This window comes from Capra hircus, chromosome 19 (assembly GCF_001704415.2).
Source record: "Capra hircus breed San Clemente chromosome 19, ASM170441v1, whole genome shotgun sequence".
Lineage (NCBI taxonomy): Eukaryota > Metazoa > Chordata > Mammalia > Artiodactyla > Bovidae > Capra > Capra hircus.
Window position 1 is genome coordinate 45,476,807 of NC_030826.1, and position 16,352 is coordinate 45,493,158.

Consider the following 16,352-nt stretch of genomic DNA (forward strand, 5'->3'; position numbering starts at 1 on the left):
GATAGAGGGAGAGCAGCAGGGTGGCAGAGGCCAGACCCAGGACAGCTGAGTCCGTGTCCTGTCCCCCACCTTCCCACCAGCATCTTGCACACACCATGCCCAGGCCATCCCACTGTGTGTCAAATTTCAGATCAATTTCATCTTCCTTTTCAACATCGTCCGCATCCTCATGACCAAACTCCGGGCATCCACCACCTCTGAGACCATTCAGTACAGGTAACCAGACCTGCCTCCCCTACCCATGGGGGGCTTCAGAGACCCCAGCTCTGACCCAGAGTTTGCCTCCAGGCCTGAGAGTCCCTCCTGAAACCCCAGCTCTACCTGTCTCAGACATTCCAAGGACCCTCCCCCAGACCCAGTCCTGTTCACCAAGTGGCAGGCTCCAGCTCCTTCCAGGGGTAGGCTGTGACTCTGGGCCTCCTTCCCACCCCTCACCCTCAGGAAGGCTGTGAAGGCCACTCTGGTGCTGCTGCCCCTCCTGGGCATCACGTACATGCTGTTCTTCGTGAACCCCGGGGAGGACGAGGTCTCCCGGGTCGTCTTCATCTACTTCAACTCCTTCCTGGAATCTTTCCAGGTACCCACCCGTCCCCCACCCCACCCAGCCTCCCGGCCTGTCCCCCTGCCTGTCCCCTGCTCCTCTTTGGGTGGGGGTTCTCCCAGGCAGGGGCCTGGAAGGGCGGGAGGCTGGGGGCAACTCCAAGGCTGGGTGACGCCTGCCCCCGTCCCTTGACCCGCCTTCCCGCCACCCCAGGGCTTCTTCGTGTCTGTGTTCTACTGCTTCCTCAACAGCGAGGTAAGGACCCGGGCCCGGAACTCAGGACGGCAGGAGGCCTGCTGGGACCAGAGGCTATCTGTAGCCGCCTCCTGCCTGCCGCACACCAACTCCGTCCTCCCCGCTCCATCCTCCTGGCTCCCAGCCCCTACAGGGATATTGTTGGGAGTTCCGGGAGGGTCCCTGCCACTTGCCACTCAGCTGCTGCGGTAATGAGCCCGCTTCTTAGCAGTGGGTGTGGGGGTCAGAAGCTGGGACTCCAGTCTCATCAATGAGTCTGTGAAATGGGTTGTTGAAAACCAGGAAGCTGAGCCCTAGGGCAGGAGGTTGAGGGCAGATGTGTGTGGGTTGAGGGTAGAGATTCTTCATGGCAAAGGCCATATGGCACCTTTGGGTGGATTCGAAAAAGGCACCCCTTCCTCATAATGCTTGAGAAAACTGTCCTAACAAATACGAAATCAACAATAGTGATGATGTCAGCGCTGCCCTTCCAAGGTGGCTGCCTGGACAGCTGCCTGTGGGGGTGGGAGCGGGGGTTTGAAACCCGGGCTCAGACCCTATGCTCTGCTGTGTACCCACAGGTCCGCTCTGCCATCCGGAAGAGGTGGCACCGCTGGCAGGACAAGCACTCAATCCGTGCCCGTGTGGCTCGCGCCATGTCCATCCCCACCTCCCCCACCCGTGTCAGCTTTCACAGCATCAAGCAGTCCACAGCAGTGTGAGCTGGAGGGCCACAGACCGGCCCCCGAGACCTACGGCTGGGGAGATGGCCGCCAGGCTTAGCCAGCCACCCTGTCTGTGGAGGGGACCAGCTCCCTCCCACACCCTCTACCCCCAGGCTCAGCTGGCGCTGAGAGCCCAGGAGGCCCCTCCCCAACCCCCAGCTGAGCAGAAGTTCCAGGCCTATGGCAGCAGTCAGGGCCACGAGATGACTGGAAAATAGCCTATAGGACTGGGCTGGGCCCAGGGCCTCTGGCTTCTCTTTGCCCCCATCCTCCCTGGAAAATGGACTGGAAATGCAGAGTGGGAGCTGGACAGTGGGGAATGCAAAGCTGCACACGAGTCCCTTCAGAGCACAAGCTGACAGCCCACTGGAGTCCCCAGGATGTCCTCAGAGACTGTAGGGGGCCATTCGCTGCCCCACGGGCATCATGGGAAACTCTCATCACAGCATCCGAGCCACCATGAGGATGCCTCCAGGCCTCAGCAGCGCTGCACCACTGGGAACCAAGGCTCTGTTGTCAGAAGCCCTGGAGACATTGTTAGAAATCAGATGGCATCTTCAGACACCAGGCTGCATAACCAAAATCCTCCCAAATGCCAGTCATCTGACCCCATGGCCCTGCCACCAGAAACACCCTGCCTTGCTGCCGCACACCCTTGGCCCTTTACTGCTGCCCACCCCACACAGGCTCCCCATCCTTAGCCTCTGGCCCCAGGTGTCCCCCCTTTGCGAGATGATGGGGATGTGGGAGGGTGACAGAAGCCAGTGTGTGCCCCCACCAAAGCCAGCCTCCCTTTGAAGGGGCAGAGAATGCTGGGGCCACCCAGCCCGCTGGCTTCAGTGACCCGGCCTTGGGACCCAACCCCTCTGCTGGCCAAAGGGGTCCTGCGGCCTTTGGATGCCCTCTGGGCCCGCATCACTAGCTAAGCCACAATAGAAGGGGGTGGGGCGCTGGGCCCCTCCCTGCCCCGAGTTCCCCAGAGCACCAGCCAGCTGGCCGCTTACACCCCAGGTAAGGAGCCAACCACATCCAGAGGGACTGGACAGACAGCAGGACTTTGGGGGGCTGGGGCTGGGAGACGGGGGTGGCTGGTATAAATTATATTATTTATCTTTCAACCAGCACTTGTGAAAGCCTTGTGTGTGCCAGAGCTGGCTTGGGAGGGCATCCCAAAGAAACAGAGGCCACTTTCAGCCTTTAGGGCCACTGTGTGGCTGGGGCACCAATGGCACCCTCACATCTGCCAGGGATGGGGCCTTAGGGGAGGACTTACAAGGGTGTGGATCGTGGGGCCCAGGGAATAAGGGCAGCTCTCATAAGAGGGTGAATTGTAGGGAGAAGGGGTATGGGCAAACCATGCGGACGGAGGACTCCGCGAGCCGGCTGCCGCCTGAGCAGAGGCGAGGCAGCGGGACCGGGCAGCCTCGTGTCCCAGCCCTGGGGAGGAGCTGGGCTGGAAACAGAGGAGCTAAGAAGCAGGGGAGGCTGTGCAGGCTTGAATGCTGTCTTAGCATGGAAACCCCAGAAGCAGACCAGGAGACAAGGCCAGAACCAACTCCAGGGCAGGGGCGCACACGCCCACCACCACGGTCGACGGTAGCTCAGTCCTGCTGCGGAAGCTGAGGGAGCCGGGTGGGATCCACACTTGCGTCATCCCACTCGAGGGGCCAGGGAAGTTTATCCACCAGCCCTCCGGGGGCAGTAGTTCCAGCACCTCCTGCGGAGGCCAGGAGCGAGCTGGGCACAGTGTGAGCCGCGTCCTCGGGACAGGAGGTGGTTGGGACACAGAAACTCCACCCTCCACTCTCAGGCCTGGGCCTTGCCTCTGAGTCTCTGACCCGGAAACGGGGCCATGCAGGGGTGTGTGTGCACACGCATACATGCATGCACACAATCAGGGACACCCACACACGTGCACATGGGTGCGTGGCGCATCAGGACGCCAGGACAGGTGACCGTGGTGCTGGGAGCCCAGAAGCGTCTGCTGGGGGAGGGGGGCTCCAGTGGGTGAGAGTCCGGCCACTCACCGAGGGAGGAGAAGCTTCAGTCCCTGAAGCCAAGTGGGGTACCCTGCTCTGCCGACTCCCCAGGCACCGTCCCCTTAAGGAGACAGTTGGGAGGGCCAGCTGATCAGAGGAGGCTGTGAGAAGGGAACCAGGGGCCACCAGGATGGAGACAGGCTGACAGCTTCCAGAGCAGTTGGAGGGAACCCCATAAAGAGTCCCCCAAAAGAAGGACCAGAATTGATGGCTGAATCTCAAATGGCCACAAAGGAGGCCAACAGGAGGCATCTTTCTCAGTGCTGCCTCCCACCCAGAAGGAGAGTGAGAAAGCGAGGATGTGGAGTCAGGGGAGAGGAGAGGAGGGGAGAGGACCCGAGAGGGGCTTGGGGACTGTGAGGGGAATTCATAGGCAAGGGGTCTTCAGAGGACCAAGCTGGGGCGGTGCCCCCTTTCCTGCTTGTCCTCTGGCTGTTTTTTAATATTTAGTATTTATTTATTTGAGTCTTATAATATTTATTACTTATTTATTTATACACTGGGTCTTAGTGGCACACTCAGGATCTCTGCTCTTCATTGTGGCACGTGGGATCCGTAGCTGCAGCCTGTGGGATCTAGTTCCCTGACCAGGGATTAAACCTGGGCCTCCTGCATTGGGACCTCAAGAGTCTTAGCAACTGGACCACCCTCCTGGCTGTTTTAGCTGATGGGAGCCAGTCACACACCTGCTGTGCGCTCAGCCCTTTGTGAGGTGGGGAGGCAAGTGGCACCCCCAGGACACATGCTGGCAACAGGCTGCAAAGTTAAGAGCTGCCAACGCTGGAAGGTCACAGGAGGACATCCAAGTGGGGCTGGCAGTCATCACAGAAGCTGCAGGGGGTCCCTGGGCAGGCAGGGGGCTGGTCCAGATGATCTCAAGATCCCTCTTGTCCAGAGACTGTAAAGGGCCGAGGGGCTGGGAACATCTGGGCTGCAAAGAACTGCCAGAGGCAGGTGTGCAGTGTTTAACCCTTCCACGGGCTCCAGGGCTGGGCTCAAGGCAAGCCCCACAATGGGGTTTCTGAGGGTCGTTCTGCTCGGAGCTTTGGCTTGTGGGTGGGTGGGAAGGGAGGTCCCTTGGGGTTGTGGGAGGTGTGATGGGCCAAGAGACATGCACATCACCACACTGTGGGAAGGGGTCTGGCAGCTGCAGCGGAGGGGGGGAGGTCACTGCAGGACAGGCCCCTCTATGAAACTAATTTTTCTCCATCCACACCCAGAGGCTGCAGTGCGCTCAAATTCCCACCTGAGCTCTTTTCTCCTTTAGACCCTCCCTCGCGGGCTCAGATCACCAGTGGAGGAAAAACCACCCTGCGGGGTTTGGGTTTTCCAGTTCTGTCTCCCCACCTCCCTGAGTACGACAGCATAGCCCTTGCTTTGGGGTCCCCGGCTTCTCCTCCAGGCCTGTTCAGCCCCCTGCTGCTGTTAATAGGACCCAGCGTGGGACCCCAACAGATACCCCAGAACCTGAAGAGGGCAGAGGGTGCAGATCAAGGAGGAAGGGAGGTTTTAGAATCCAGACAATAATTAATTATGGGCATTTGTAGACTGCTTTGCAATCCACAAAATCCTTTATAACATTCACGGAAAATAGAATCAGCCCATTTTCCTGCCGAGAAAACTGAGGCCAGTGGACTCCTCTGAGATCAAAGGTCTTCTCCAAATCCAGGTCTCCTTCCACCCCGTCAGTTAACTGGCGTCACTGGGCTTGGGTTTAGGGAGGCCAGGACTGATAAAGCAGCTCTGGGGGAAGGGGACGGCGAGGACTAGGGGTTTCAGACTATCTGATGGGGGCGAAGTCCCAGGCAAATACCTGCGCGGCCCAAAGATGGCCCAGCCAGTGACAGGCTGCTGAGCCCAACTGGGTGAGAGCCATGAGGGTTCTCTACATCCAGCAACTCCTTCCCTACCTTCCCAACATCCTGCACCCCTCCACTCCTTAAAATGATGCTTAACTGCCAACAGTACAGCCCACGCCCACCAGAAGCCTCTGAGGGTCTCCATGCCCAGCCCAAGTGAGGGTGCCACTGGCCTACAGCTCAAGCTCATCTCATGCAGCTCCCTGACTTCAAACTCACCTTCCCACCTTTGGTTCAAACAGAAGGGCTGCTCCCTGCATTTTTCCATCAGCAGTACCATCACTGAGTGCTCACCCGGAGCCCCTCTGCTAAGCCCCCCACACACCAATCTCATCTACCCTTCATACCACCCTATGAGGCAAGATCTGTTATCCCCATTTAACAGATGCGGGAAGTGACGCCCAGAGAGGTTGAGAGACGTGCCTGGGAGCACCCAGCAGTGGCCCAGCTAGATGTGAACCCTGGCTGGCCTCATTCGGCCCCCATGGTGTTTAAACCCTACACAGCTGAATTTCTTGTGGAATTCCCCTCCCTGCCCCACTGCTCCTGCCAACCCTCTTCTAAGGAAATTCCCCCGTTTCTCCAATCTGTGGACAAACCGGCTTGCGAAATGAACCTGGATGCAGAAGTTTGTGCCTGTAAAGCCATGGGCCTCCCATGGCCCTCTCCCTGAACCAGCCCACCCTCCCCGAGTCCCCATCCCTGTCCCTTCTCCATTTCATTTCAGAGCATCATGTTTTATTCTTTTCCTTCCATCTTCCCACAACCCCTGCAGATGCTGCTGAGCAGACTCAGGTCAAGAGAGGCCTGGACCAAGTATATTTCTCAGAGCTCTCGGTGTACTAGAAACACCAATGATCATTTCAAAATAACTCCAGGCACCACCTAAGTCCCCAAACAGAAGGCAGGGACGCTGTCCCAGCCTGCCCTGGGTGGCGACCCTCACAGTCCAGGCCATACCTAAGGGGAGGCAGCCTGGAGGGACCAGAAGCTGGAGACCAGGAGGATGCCCTCAAGGAAAGGGGTGAAATCCGGGGGGCATGGGGAGGGAGGGTGCTGCAGTCTTGAAGCAGAAACACAGGCTGGGGAGTGAGCATCAGCCATTCATGTAACCGCCTACCAGGCCTCCTGCAGGGGCTGTAGGGGCACAGAGTGGCCGTGGAGAGGAGCCAGTCCAGGACTGGGAGCTGGCGTTGGGGCTGAGGGGCAAGTTAGGGGATCTGGGGAAGCAGCAATTAGACAAGACACCCAACAGCCTTGATGAGTTGCGTCCTGGCAAAAGCCTAGGAGGAAATGAGTCCAGAGAATTCTTTTGATCCCATGGCTGCCAGGAGCCCAAGGGTAGATGGTGGAGGGGGAGGCAGGAGCAGCCTCTGTTTTGGGTTTCGGGGGGGTGTTTTCTGAACCCCAAATCGGGGCACATGCTGGTCTGATGAACTCCAGGACAGGTACAAGGCCTGTCCTGAGCACAGTGCTCCTGGAGGGGACTGAAGTTGCTCCTTGTTTTGTTCTTTAGAAAACTGGGGGACTTCCCTGGTGGTCCAGTGGTTAAGAATCTGCCTGCCAATGCAGGGAACATGGGTTCGATTCCCGGTCCGGGAAGATTCCATCTGCCGAGGAGTAACTAAGCCTGCGAGCCGGAACTACTGAAGCCTGCAACTACCCTAAAGCCCAGGCTCCTCGACAAGAGAAGACACTGCAACAAGAAGCCCACACACCGCAGCTAGAGAGTAGCCCACACGCAGCAACGAAGACCCAGTGCAGCCCCAAAACACAAATAAATTAAAAATAAGTAAAAATGAAATTAGGGCAAAATACAATGTCAAACTTACCATTTCAACCAAGTGTACAATTCAGCATATTAAATACACTCATGATGATGTACAACCATTGTCACTATCAAGCTCCAGAACTTTTTCATAGCTCTGACGAAACCCCAGACCCCCAACTCTCCTTCCCGCCAGCTACCACCACCCGCTTTCTGTCTTGATGATTTGCCTGTTCTGGATATTTCATAAAAGTGGAGTCGCGCAGGATTTGTCCTTTTGTGTCTGGCTGCTTTCCCTTGCTTAATGTTCTCAAGGTCTGTCTACATCATAGCGCGATCAGAACTTCATTCCTTTGTAGGGCAGAATGATGCCCCATCTTACAAGGGGGCCACGCTTTCTCTAGCCATCCATCAGCTGATGTACATCCATCAGCTTTGCATGTACTCCAAGTCATTGTGAAGAGTGCTGCTGCAAACATCCAAGTACAATTTTTTTGTTTGAACAGCTGTTTTCCCTTCTTTGGGGTATACTCCCAGAGAGGAATTGCTGGGTCACGTGATAAATTTCTGTTTCTAACCTACCATGGAACCACCAAGTGTCTTCTACAGCGGCTGTAAGTGAAGTGAAGTCGCTCAGTCGTGTCCGACTCTTTGCAACCTTATGGGCTGCAGCCTACCAGGCTCCTCCGTCCATGGGATTTTCCAGGCAAGAGTACTGGAGTGGGGTGCCATTTCCTTCTCCAGGGGATCTTCCCGACCCAGGAATCGAACCCAGGTCTCCCCACATTGTAGGCAGATGCTTTACTGTCTGAGCTACCACTATTTACAATATCCTTGCCAGCAACGTATGCGAATCCTAATTTCTCCACATCCATGCCAAAATCTGGGTTTTCTTTTTTCCCCCATTTTTAAATAATTTTTTATTTTTTAATTTTTTTTGGCTGCTCTGCACAGATCTTGATCCTCAGTCAAGGACTGAAACTGCACCCCTTGCAGTGGAAGCGTGGAGTTTCAACCACTGGACCGCCAGGCAAATCCCCCAAACCTGCTATTATCTGTTTTGTTATTTTTATAATAGCTACGCCCGGTGGGTGTCTTAGTCTTCAGTTTTATTAAAGCCCCAGGACTCTACCTGAGGTACAGTCTAACTGAACATCAGTAGCTGGGGCGGGGAGGGGGGGCTGGAGAGGGTATGGAGAGATTTCTATTATCACAGCCCTGCTGTACCAAGTATCTGGATACTCAGTGCAGAGAGGTAAACCCAGTCTAGACACTGCTCCACTCTCATAAGAACTACACAAGCCGACTGTCCCTTCTCTAACAGCCCCTGACTGATATACCTGTCCTCTCTCTGCAATGGGAGCCCAGGGAGGGGCAGCTGGCAGCTTCCCCCACTGGCCCTGACACTTCACCAGCTGGGGATCTGCTCACCAGTCAGTTGTCCCTGTTCCCTAAAGTGTTTCTGACAGTTAATTTGTCATTGTAATTAGTTTGTAATCTAATTAAATGTTATATGAATGGATGAAACAGAAATGCACAAACAAGCAGGGGTGTTATTTCTTACAAAAACGTGGTTGATGCTCTGAAAGACACAATCCGAATCATACAGAATATTGGACGCCTGTCAAGTCCGGTGTGGGTGAGACATGTCACCAACTGGGTGGGAGGGGACTGTCAAAGAGTCTACAAGGTTCCACTCATTGACCTCTTGGCAAAGGTCCCTGACGCTCACCCTCCACTTCAAAGCATCCAAAGCTGGGTGTGGGGGATTTGCCGTCTCACTGATGTGGAGCTCACAAGCTGCGTGCACACCAAGTCGCTTCATTCGTGTCCGACTCTTTGCGACCCCATGGGCTGCAGCCCGCCAGGCTCCTCTGTCCAGGGGATTCTCCAGGCAAGAACACGGAGTGGGTTACCATCCTCTCCTCCAGGGAATGAAGAAAGAAAGGCTTGGGAATTCCCTGGTGGTCCAGTGGTTAGGACTCAGCACTTGCACCGTCACGGGTATGGGTTCAATCCTTGGTCACGGAACTAATATCTCAGAAGCCATAAGGCATGACCAAAAAAAAAAAAAAAACCCAGAAAAGAAAAGAAGATCTGAGTTGTGATCATGACATGTTAAGGATGGGCCTCTGGTCTCCTGGATGTGGTGGTGGCACTGTCCTTGAAGGTAGGGCCTGAAGGTCGAGAATGGGCAGTGGGGAAGGCCTTTGGGCACAGATTAGAGCTGCAGTCAAGCAGTCAAGAGAGCCAGGCTGACCCCGGGCAGTTCCCAGGACAGGGCAACACCTAAGTGACGTGTGTCTAGAGTGAGAGCTGGATCTGGGGGCTGGGATTAGGGCCCATGGGATGGGCTTTTCTGAGCCTCAGTGTGCTCATCCACGAACTGGATGTATTTGGGTGAGGTTCAGCCAAACTGTGGTGCTGGAGAAGACTCTGGGGAGTCCCTTGGACAGCAAGGAGATCAAACCAGTCAATCTTAAAGGAAATCAACCCTGAATAATTCATTGGAAGGGCTGATGATAAAGCTGAAGCTCCAATACTTTGGCCACCTGATGCAAAGAGCCAACTCATTGGAAAAGACCCTTGATGCTGGGGAAGATTGAGGGCAGGAGGAGAAGGGGGCGACAGAGGATGAGATGGTTAGATGGCCTCACTGACTCCATGGACATGAGTTTGAGCAAACTCCAGGAGATAGTGAAGGACAGGGAAGGCTGGTACACTGCAGTCCCCGGGGTTGCAAAGAGTCACACACCACTTACCAACTGGACAACAACAAAGCTGCTGTAACAGACTCACAAGAGGCCTGTGGCTTAAGGAAGATAATGTATGTTAACAGTCCACAATGAGTATCCCATACTCCATGCAAGCATCCGGGGACCTGGTTCCTTCACTCGTTTCTCCCCATCTCTTAGGACATCGCCCCCCCCTCTCCACAGACAATGGCTTGTCCATGAGTGACTTGTGAGAAAAAGAAAGAGATGGACAAGGAGTCCCATGGTCTCTGCCCAGGTTCCTGAGGGACTCACTTCATTTCTGCTCATTTCCAATGGTGAGAAATGGCCACGTGGCCTTTCCTAAATCCTGGTTAGTCTGGGAACGAAGTTCTGGTCACGTGCCTGTGCAAAGGGGCATCATTTGAAAGAGGGCTCACACCTTGCGCTGGATGGGGGTAGCAGTATCCCATTGCAGGAGGCTGTGATTGCAGAAAAAGTACCTGGCACTCAGGAAGAGCTCAATAAAAATGTACAGCATTGCTGAGCTGTCTGGTCTAATGTCCTCATTTCTTTGCAGTTAGAGAAATAGGCAGAGAGGGCCAGGCACCTGCCGGGTCTATAAAGGGCTAGGTTGGTCCCGAATCCTGTCTGGGATCCTCAAGCCCATCCCCTCACCTCTTGTTTCAAGTGACTTGGTCCAGCTCCTCCTAGGCAGATGACCTCTCCACCTGGAGGCAGGGCTGGGGGACAGGATCCCCAGAGGCTGCCCAGCTTTGTGACTAGGTAGGTGTGGCCCTGGTTTCCTGGACTGTCGGCCAAGCAGCTGCTCTGTGACAGAGGGCCACACCCAGCCCTGGGAGGGGTCAGGGGGCAGTGGGCAGCTGCCACACTGGGACGCAGCGGTAGGTGCCTGAGGAGGATGGCGTGCCTGGGTCTCCTCCTCCTTTTCCTCCTCCTCTTCCTCCTGGCCAGCACCGCGGCCCAGGGGGAGTACGGCGTGGTCCACGTGGTGTCGGACAACTGGAGCAAGGACTACTGCATTCTCTTCCGCTCCGACTACGTCACCCTGCCCCGGGACCTGCAGCACGCCCCACTCCTGCCCCTGCACGATGGCACGGGCTCACCCTGGTGCCCAGGCCAGGACTCCTCCCACCAGGCCCACCCAGACGGCTCCGCCAGCCAGCGGCCCCTCCACCGGACCACCGCCATGGTCATGAGGGGCAACTGCAGCTTCTACGACAAGGGCTGGCTGGCTCAGGGCCGAGGCGCCCACGGGTTGCTCATCGTGAGCCGGGTCAGCGGCCAACAGTGCTCAGACATCACCCCGGCGGCCCAGAACCCCCGCAAGCCCCTCCCAGACCTCACCATCCCCGTGGCCGTGCTCCGCTACACCGACATGCTGGACATCCTCAGCCACACCCATGGGGGCAACGGGGTCCACGTGGCCTTGTACGCCCCCCCAGAGCCCATCCTCGACTACAACATGGTGGTCATCTTCCTCCTGGCCGTGGGCACCGTGGCCGTGGGCGGCTACTGGGCCGGCGTGACTGAGGCTGACCGGCTGCAGCGGCGCCGGGCGCGAGGGGGCGGGGGGCCCGGCGGTCACCCTCCACGGGGAGCCCTGGCGGCCCGGCGGGGGCCCAGAGAAGACGACGAGGAGTCGCCGGTGGACTTCACGCCGGCCATGACGGGCGCGGTGGTCACCATGTCCTGCTCCATCATGCTGCTGCTCTATTTCTTCTACGACTGCTTCGTCTACGTCATGATCGCCATCTTCGGGCTGGGCGCGGGCACCGGCCTCTACAGCTGCCTGCTGCCCGTGGTGCGCCACCTGCCCGTGTGGCGGGACCAGTGGCTCCTGCCCGGCCGCCGAGCCTGTCTGCAGCTGCCCCTGCTGCTGCTGGCTGGCCTGTGCCTGGTGGTGACGGTCCTCTGGGTCGCCTACCGGAACGAGGACCGCTGGGCGTGGCTGCTGCAGGACACGCTGGGCGTGGCCTACTGCCTCTTCGTCCTACGGCGCATGCGCCTGCCCACCCTCAAGAGCTGCGCCTCCTTCCTGCTGGCCCTGCTAGTCTTCGACGTGTTCTTCGTCTTCGTCACACCGTTGCTCACCAGGACCGGCGAGAGCATCATGGTTGGGGTGGCCTCGGGCCCGGCAGATTCCTTGAGCCATGAGAGGCTGCCCATGGTCCTCAAGGTGCCCCGGCTAAGCTTCTCGGCCTTGACCCTGTGTGACCAGCCCTTCTCTATCCTCGGCTTCGGTGACATCGTGGTCCCCGGCTTCCTGGTGGCCTACTGTCACCGCTTTGATGTGCATATACGCTCACAGCAGGTCTACTTCGTGGCCTGCACAGTGGCCTATGCTGTGGGCCTGCTGGTCACCTTCTTTGCCATGGCCCTCATGCAGATGGGCCAGCCTGCCCTGCTCTACCTGGTGTCCAGCACGCTGCTCACCAGCCTGGCTGTGGCCGCCTGCCGCCAAGAGCTCACCCTCTTCTGGACAGGCCAGGTTAGGGCCAAGGCCGTCGCCCGGCCTGTGCCAGGGCTCTGCGGCGCCCCTTCAGTTGGTTCTGAGCGGAAGCGGGAGCATGCAGCAGACAGCCACAGAGCCTTCGAGCTCGAGGGGGCCACCATCTCCACCCTGGCAGGAGACTTAGATAGCAGCCTTGGGGAGGGCACGGCTGAGACTGTCACCATATCTGAGGATGAAGCGACCAGTCCAGAAGGCCACAGTGACAGCTCTGAGGGCTGGAGTGATGCCAACCTGGAGCCCGATGACCTGTCGAGTACCCCTTCTGGGGTCTCAGAGGAGTTCTTACCACTGATGCCAACCGCCATGCTGATACCGCTCAGGCCGCCGCCCTCGGAGCTGGGCCGGGCCCTGGCCCAGGCCCATGAGGCCAGCCTGCCCTGTACAGGCTTCCACAAGAGGAAGGGCCTTAAAGTGAAGAAGAGCATGTTGACCCAAGATCCCTTGTGAACCAGGAACCCTGGGACATGTGCCTCTAGAGTATCACAGAGCAAAGCCACGTGTGACAAAAAATAAATTGGGGCATTTAGAATATTCTGTATCTACCCACAGAGCTTCTTTGTTAGAACTGTAAGGAAGCAGTTCACGTAGAGCCTGCAGGGTCCTTGGGACAGACCACATCTGTCTGTCTCTGCAGCCCAACCCCAGCCTCATTGCCCATCTTTTTCTCATGCTCAGGTCCAATCAAACCATTACTGTTCCTTGCTTATGCCACGTCCTCTCCTTGTCTCTTTGCACATGCTGTTTCCTCTAGCTGAGACACCCTTCCCACCCCAGACAGAAATGCTGAAGCCCAGATGAAACATTTCTAAGCAGCCTTTCAGCGTCAGCTCACATCCACCCTTCCTGCTAAGCATCCTTGCTCTACAAGCATCCTGGACAGCAACATCACACCCAGTGTGTGCCTGCTGTCATCCACCTGTTGCATCCACAGACATCAAGTATGCAGCTGTTGTGTACCCCACCCTGTTGGTGGGCACAGAGGGAGTCTGCTGTCCAGCTGGTGGAAGGTTGGGGGATGGAGAACAGATAAGAAACAACTTGAGAATCATCTCAAAACAGAGATGGAGAGGTTGGAGCTGGAGCGAAAGAATTTAGGAGACCATGGCTTTAGTTCCCACGCTTCCTTCACTGACCTTGGATAATGAACTGCTCTCTTAACCCCTTTGAGGCTTAGGAGTCTCATCCTCAACGTGAGACTTATAATACCATGTCTGTCTGGATTCAGGAGCATGGACAAGATGACCTCTTGAGGACCCCACAATTCCTTAAGCTTTAGAGTATGTTTATATGTTGCTTAAGCAGAGGAAACAAACTCTGAGGTGAGGGAAGTCTTGCAGAGGAGTCTATGTGGGAAGGGTAGTGTGGGAAAAGACAATGGTTAGAGTTTGGAAGCCAGCAGCCTACCAGAAATTCCAGCTCCACCGCTGATCTGTCCTGTGTCACTGAAGCAAGTGATTTAAACTCGTGGTGCCTCAGTTTCTTCACCTGTTGAATGGGATAATAATGGGACCTACCGTGGTTTGGGGGAAGTCTGACTGCATTGGCTTACATAAGAGCACGAATGCAGTGCGTGTAGGGAGAGCAATGTGAATGTTAACTCTGTTTATATTATGCCCCTTTGTGAACGGAGCCGAAAGAGTCAAATCCAACTCCTACAAGCCTTTGAGTTCTGATGCCAGTTTCCTTCCCTCCACACCCAGCATGCCTGCCCTGACCACCACCAGGGTGCACACGCCAGCCCCCACCACACACATCTTCCTTCTCTCCCCAGGGCCTTCCCACCTGCTGGGTCCTCTACATACAACTTTCTAGTCCTCCCACCCCCAGAATCGGGTCTGACCAGTTTCTTGTCCTTCCAGCCCCAGCCTCAGGGAGGCCTTCCTTGATGACCTTTCTTTAAAAAAAAAAAAAAAAAGAATTAAAAAAAATATTTATTTATCTGGCCGTGCTGGGTCTTAGTTGCAACCTGTGGAATCTAGTTCCCTGACCAGGAATCAAACCCCCAGGTCCCCTGCATTAGGAGCTCAGAGTCTTAGCCACTGGATCTCCAGGGAGATCCCTGATGACCTTTCCTAAAGCATCTGCCAGCCCTAATCATATCGCTCTATACCCGGTTCATTAGTTTTCTCGTCTCCCCCAGTCACATCAACTTGGTGAGGGCAGGGGCCTTCTATCTTATTCATCTGTGTGGAGCAGGGCCTGGTATGTAGCAGGTGCTTGATTTATGTTTGTTGGAGAAATGAATGGGTGAATCGTTGAATGGATGAATCAGTGACTCCTGGGCAAAGCCTGGCCACTGCCCGCAGGTTGGACCCAGACAATGAAGTGAATCTGTGCAAGCGAGGCAGCCCTCCTGGGAATCCTCGCCCATCACAGTCCGGGTTGTCGTCTAGACCATCCCCCTCCGCAACCACAAGAGTGTGAGCCAAGATGGGTCTGTTCTCAACCCACCTCACTGAATTCTTAAAGCGGTTGTAACGAATGAATGAATGGGTTGATGCAGCATGAAGAGGTGGTGCCGTGGTGAAGACTCCTGCTGCCAATGCGGGAGATGCAGGAGACGCAGTTTCTATCCTTGGATCAGAAGGATCTCATAGAGGAGAAAACGGCAACCCACTCCTCTTCTTACCTGGAGAATCCCATGAACAGAGGAGCCTGGAGGGCTTCAGTCCATGGGGTCGCCAAGAGTTGGACACAACTTAGCAGACACGCACGAACATGAAGGAAGACCTCAGGCCTCCTCCCTGGGGTCCTGCAGAGCCTTGGGCAGTGTGGAGATGAGACTCTGAGGGGTCTGGTTGCACCCTGGGGGTGGGGAGGAAGAGGGCCAGGCAGGTGGGGGGTGCAGGTAAAGGACATCTCACAGAAAGCCCCACTCACTGGGGAGGAAGCGCAGCTCCTCGTCAGACAGCACCTGAAGGCCAGGTCTGGACAAGAGCCGAGCGAGGAACACGGGCCAGGACACTGACCGGAGGTGTGGGCAGCCCCTCCCGCTGGAGTCAGCGACCATCTGGCCTGGACAGAGGGGCCTCCGCAGGCTCTGGCTTCCCCCTGAGCTGAGGCTGCCTCCCCGCTGCCGACCTGCGTCACTGGACCTGCCAAGGGTGGTCTGCACCCCTCTGCCAGGCCTGAGGCCGAGGGCTGGCAGAGCAGAGGGCTCTTGGTCCCTCTCACCACCTAAACTGGGGCAGGGGGTGGGGAGTGGGCGGGGGCAAGAGAGCTCCTCTGTACCGGGAACTTGCAGTCAGGGCGGCTCTAAGGATGCAGGTTCAGAGCTCCCTGCAGCAGGATGATGCCTGCCTCCAAGGAGAAGATTCTCAAGGGGAGGGTCTGAGGAGGGAAGCCACCCCACCCCGCTCCCACTCGCCATGTCCAAACAGATTCGGGGAAGAATGAATCCGATTCTGTTCTCGCTGTTCCACCCAGCAGAAGCAGGCATTTAGAGGACATTTTGTCTATAAAATGGGGAGAGTGGCCCTACCCACCCCGGGGCACTGTGCTGAGCGTTCAACCCTCCAGAGCAGGGGCTGAGCCTGGGCTCCAGAAACCTTGCAGCGCTGCTGCACCCGCTGCTCCTGCCCTGACCCCAGGGCCAGGATCCTCTTTAGGCTGCAGGCTCCGCTTCCCTTTGCCAGCCAGCTTCTCAGGGATTGGGTTGAATCCAGTGGCTGGACCAAGCTGTCACCTGTCAAGAGGTGCCCAGAGCCAGCAGCTCCCACCTGAATACCTGAGGGACACGGGACTCCACACATGTTACCATACACTCTCACACACACACACACACACACACACACACGGGTACACACACAAACATGCACACACATCCGTCCTGCACCCTCAGGCAAATAATGATAGGTCAAGACGAAGCAGGACCAGGGCCTGGCCATCTCCCTGGGGCTGGCAGAGAGGCGGCAGGCACGCCTGCACCCCAGTCTG

At 56.6% G+C, this 16,352-nt stretch overlaps 2 protein-coding genes across 2 annotated transcripts in view; both read left to right on the forward strand.

The window, feature by feature from the left end:
- The window catches only part of CRHR1 (corticotropin releasing hormone receptor 1), a 53,619-nt gene extending 50,995 nt beyond the window's left edge, over nt 1-2,624 (forward strand). Inside the window, exons 10-13 of the mRNA XM_018065278.1 lie at nt 131-216; nt 442-577; nt 755-796; nt 1,357-2,624. Coding sequence (XP_017920767.1) covers nt 131-216; nt 442-577; nt 755-796; nt 1,357-1,497 — 405 coding nt within the window. The 3' untranslated portion in view covers nt 1,498-2,624. The remainder of the gene's footprint in view (nt 1-130; nt 217-441; nt 578-754; nt 797-1,356) is intronic.
- SPPL2C (signal peptide peptidase like 2C) lies at nt 10,803-12,863 on the forward strand. The gene has a single exon (XM_018065279.1). It carries the CDS (start codon nt 10,803-10,805, stop codon nt 12,861-12,863), a length of 2,061 nt encoding a protein of 686 aa, XP_017920768.1.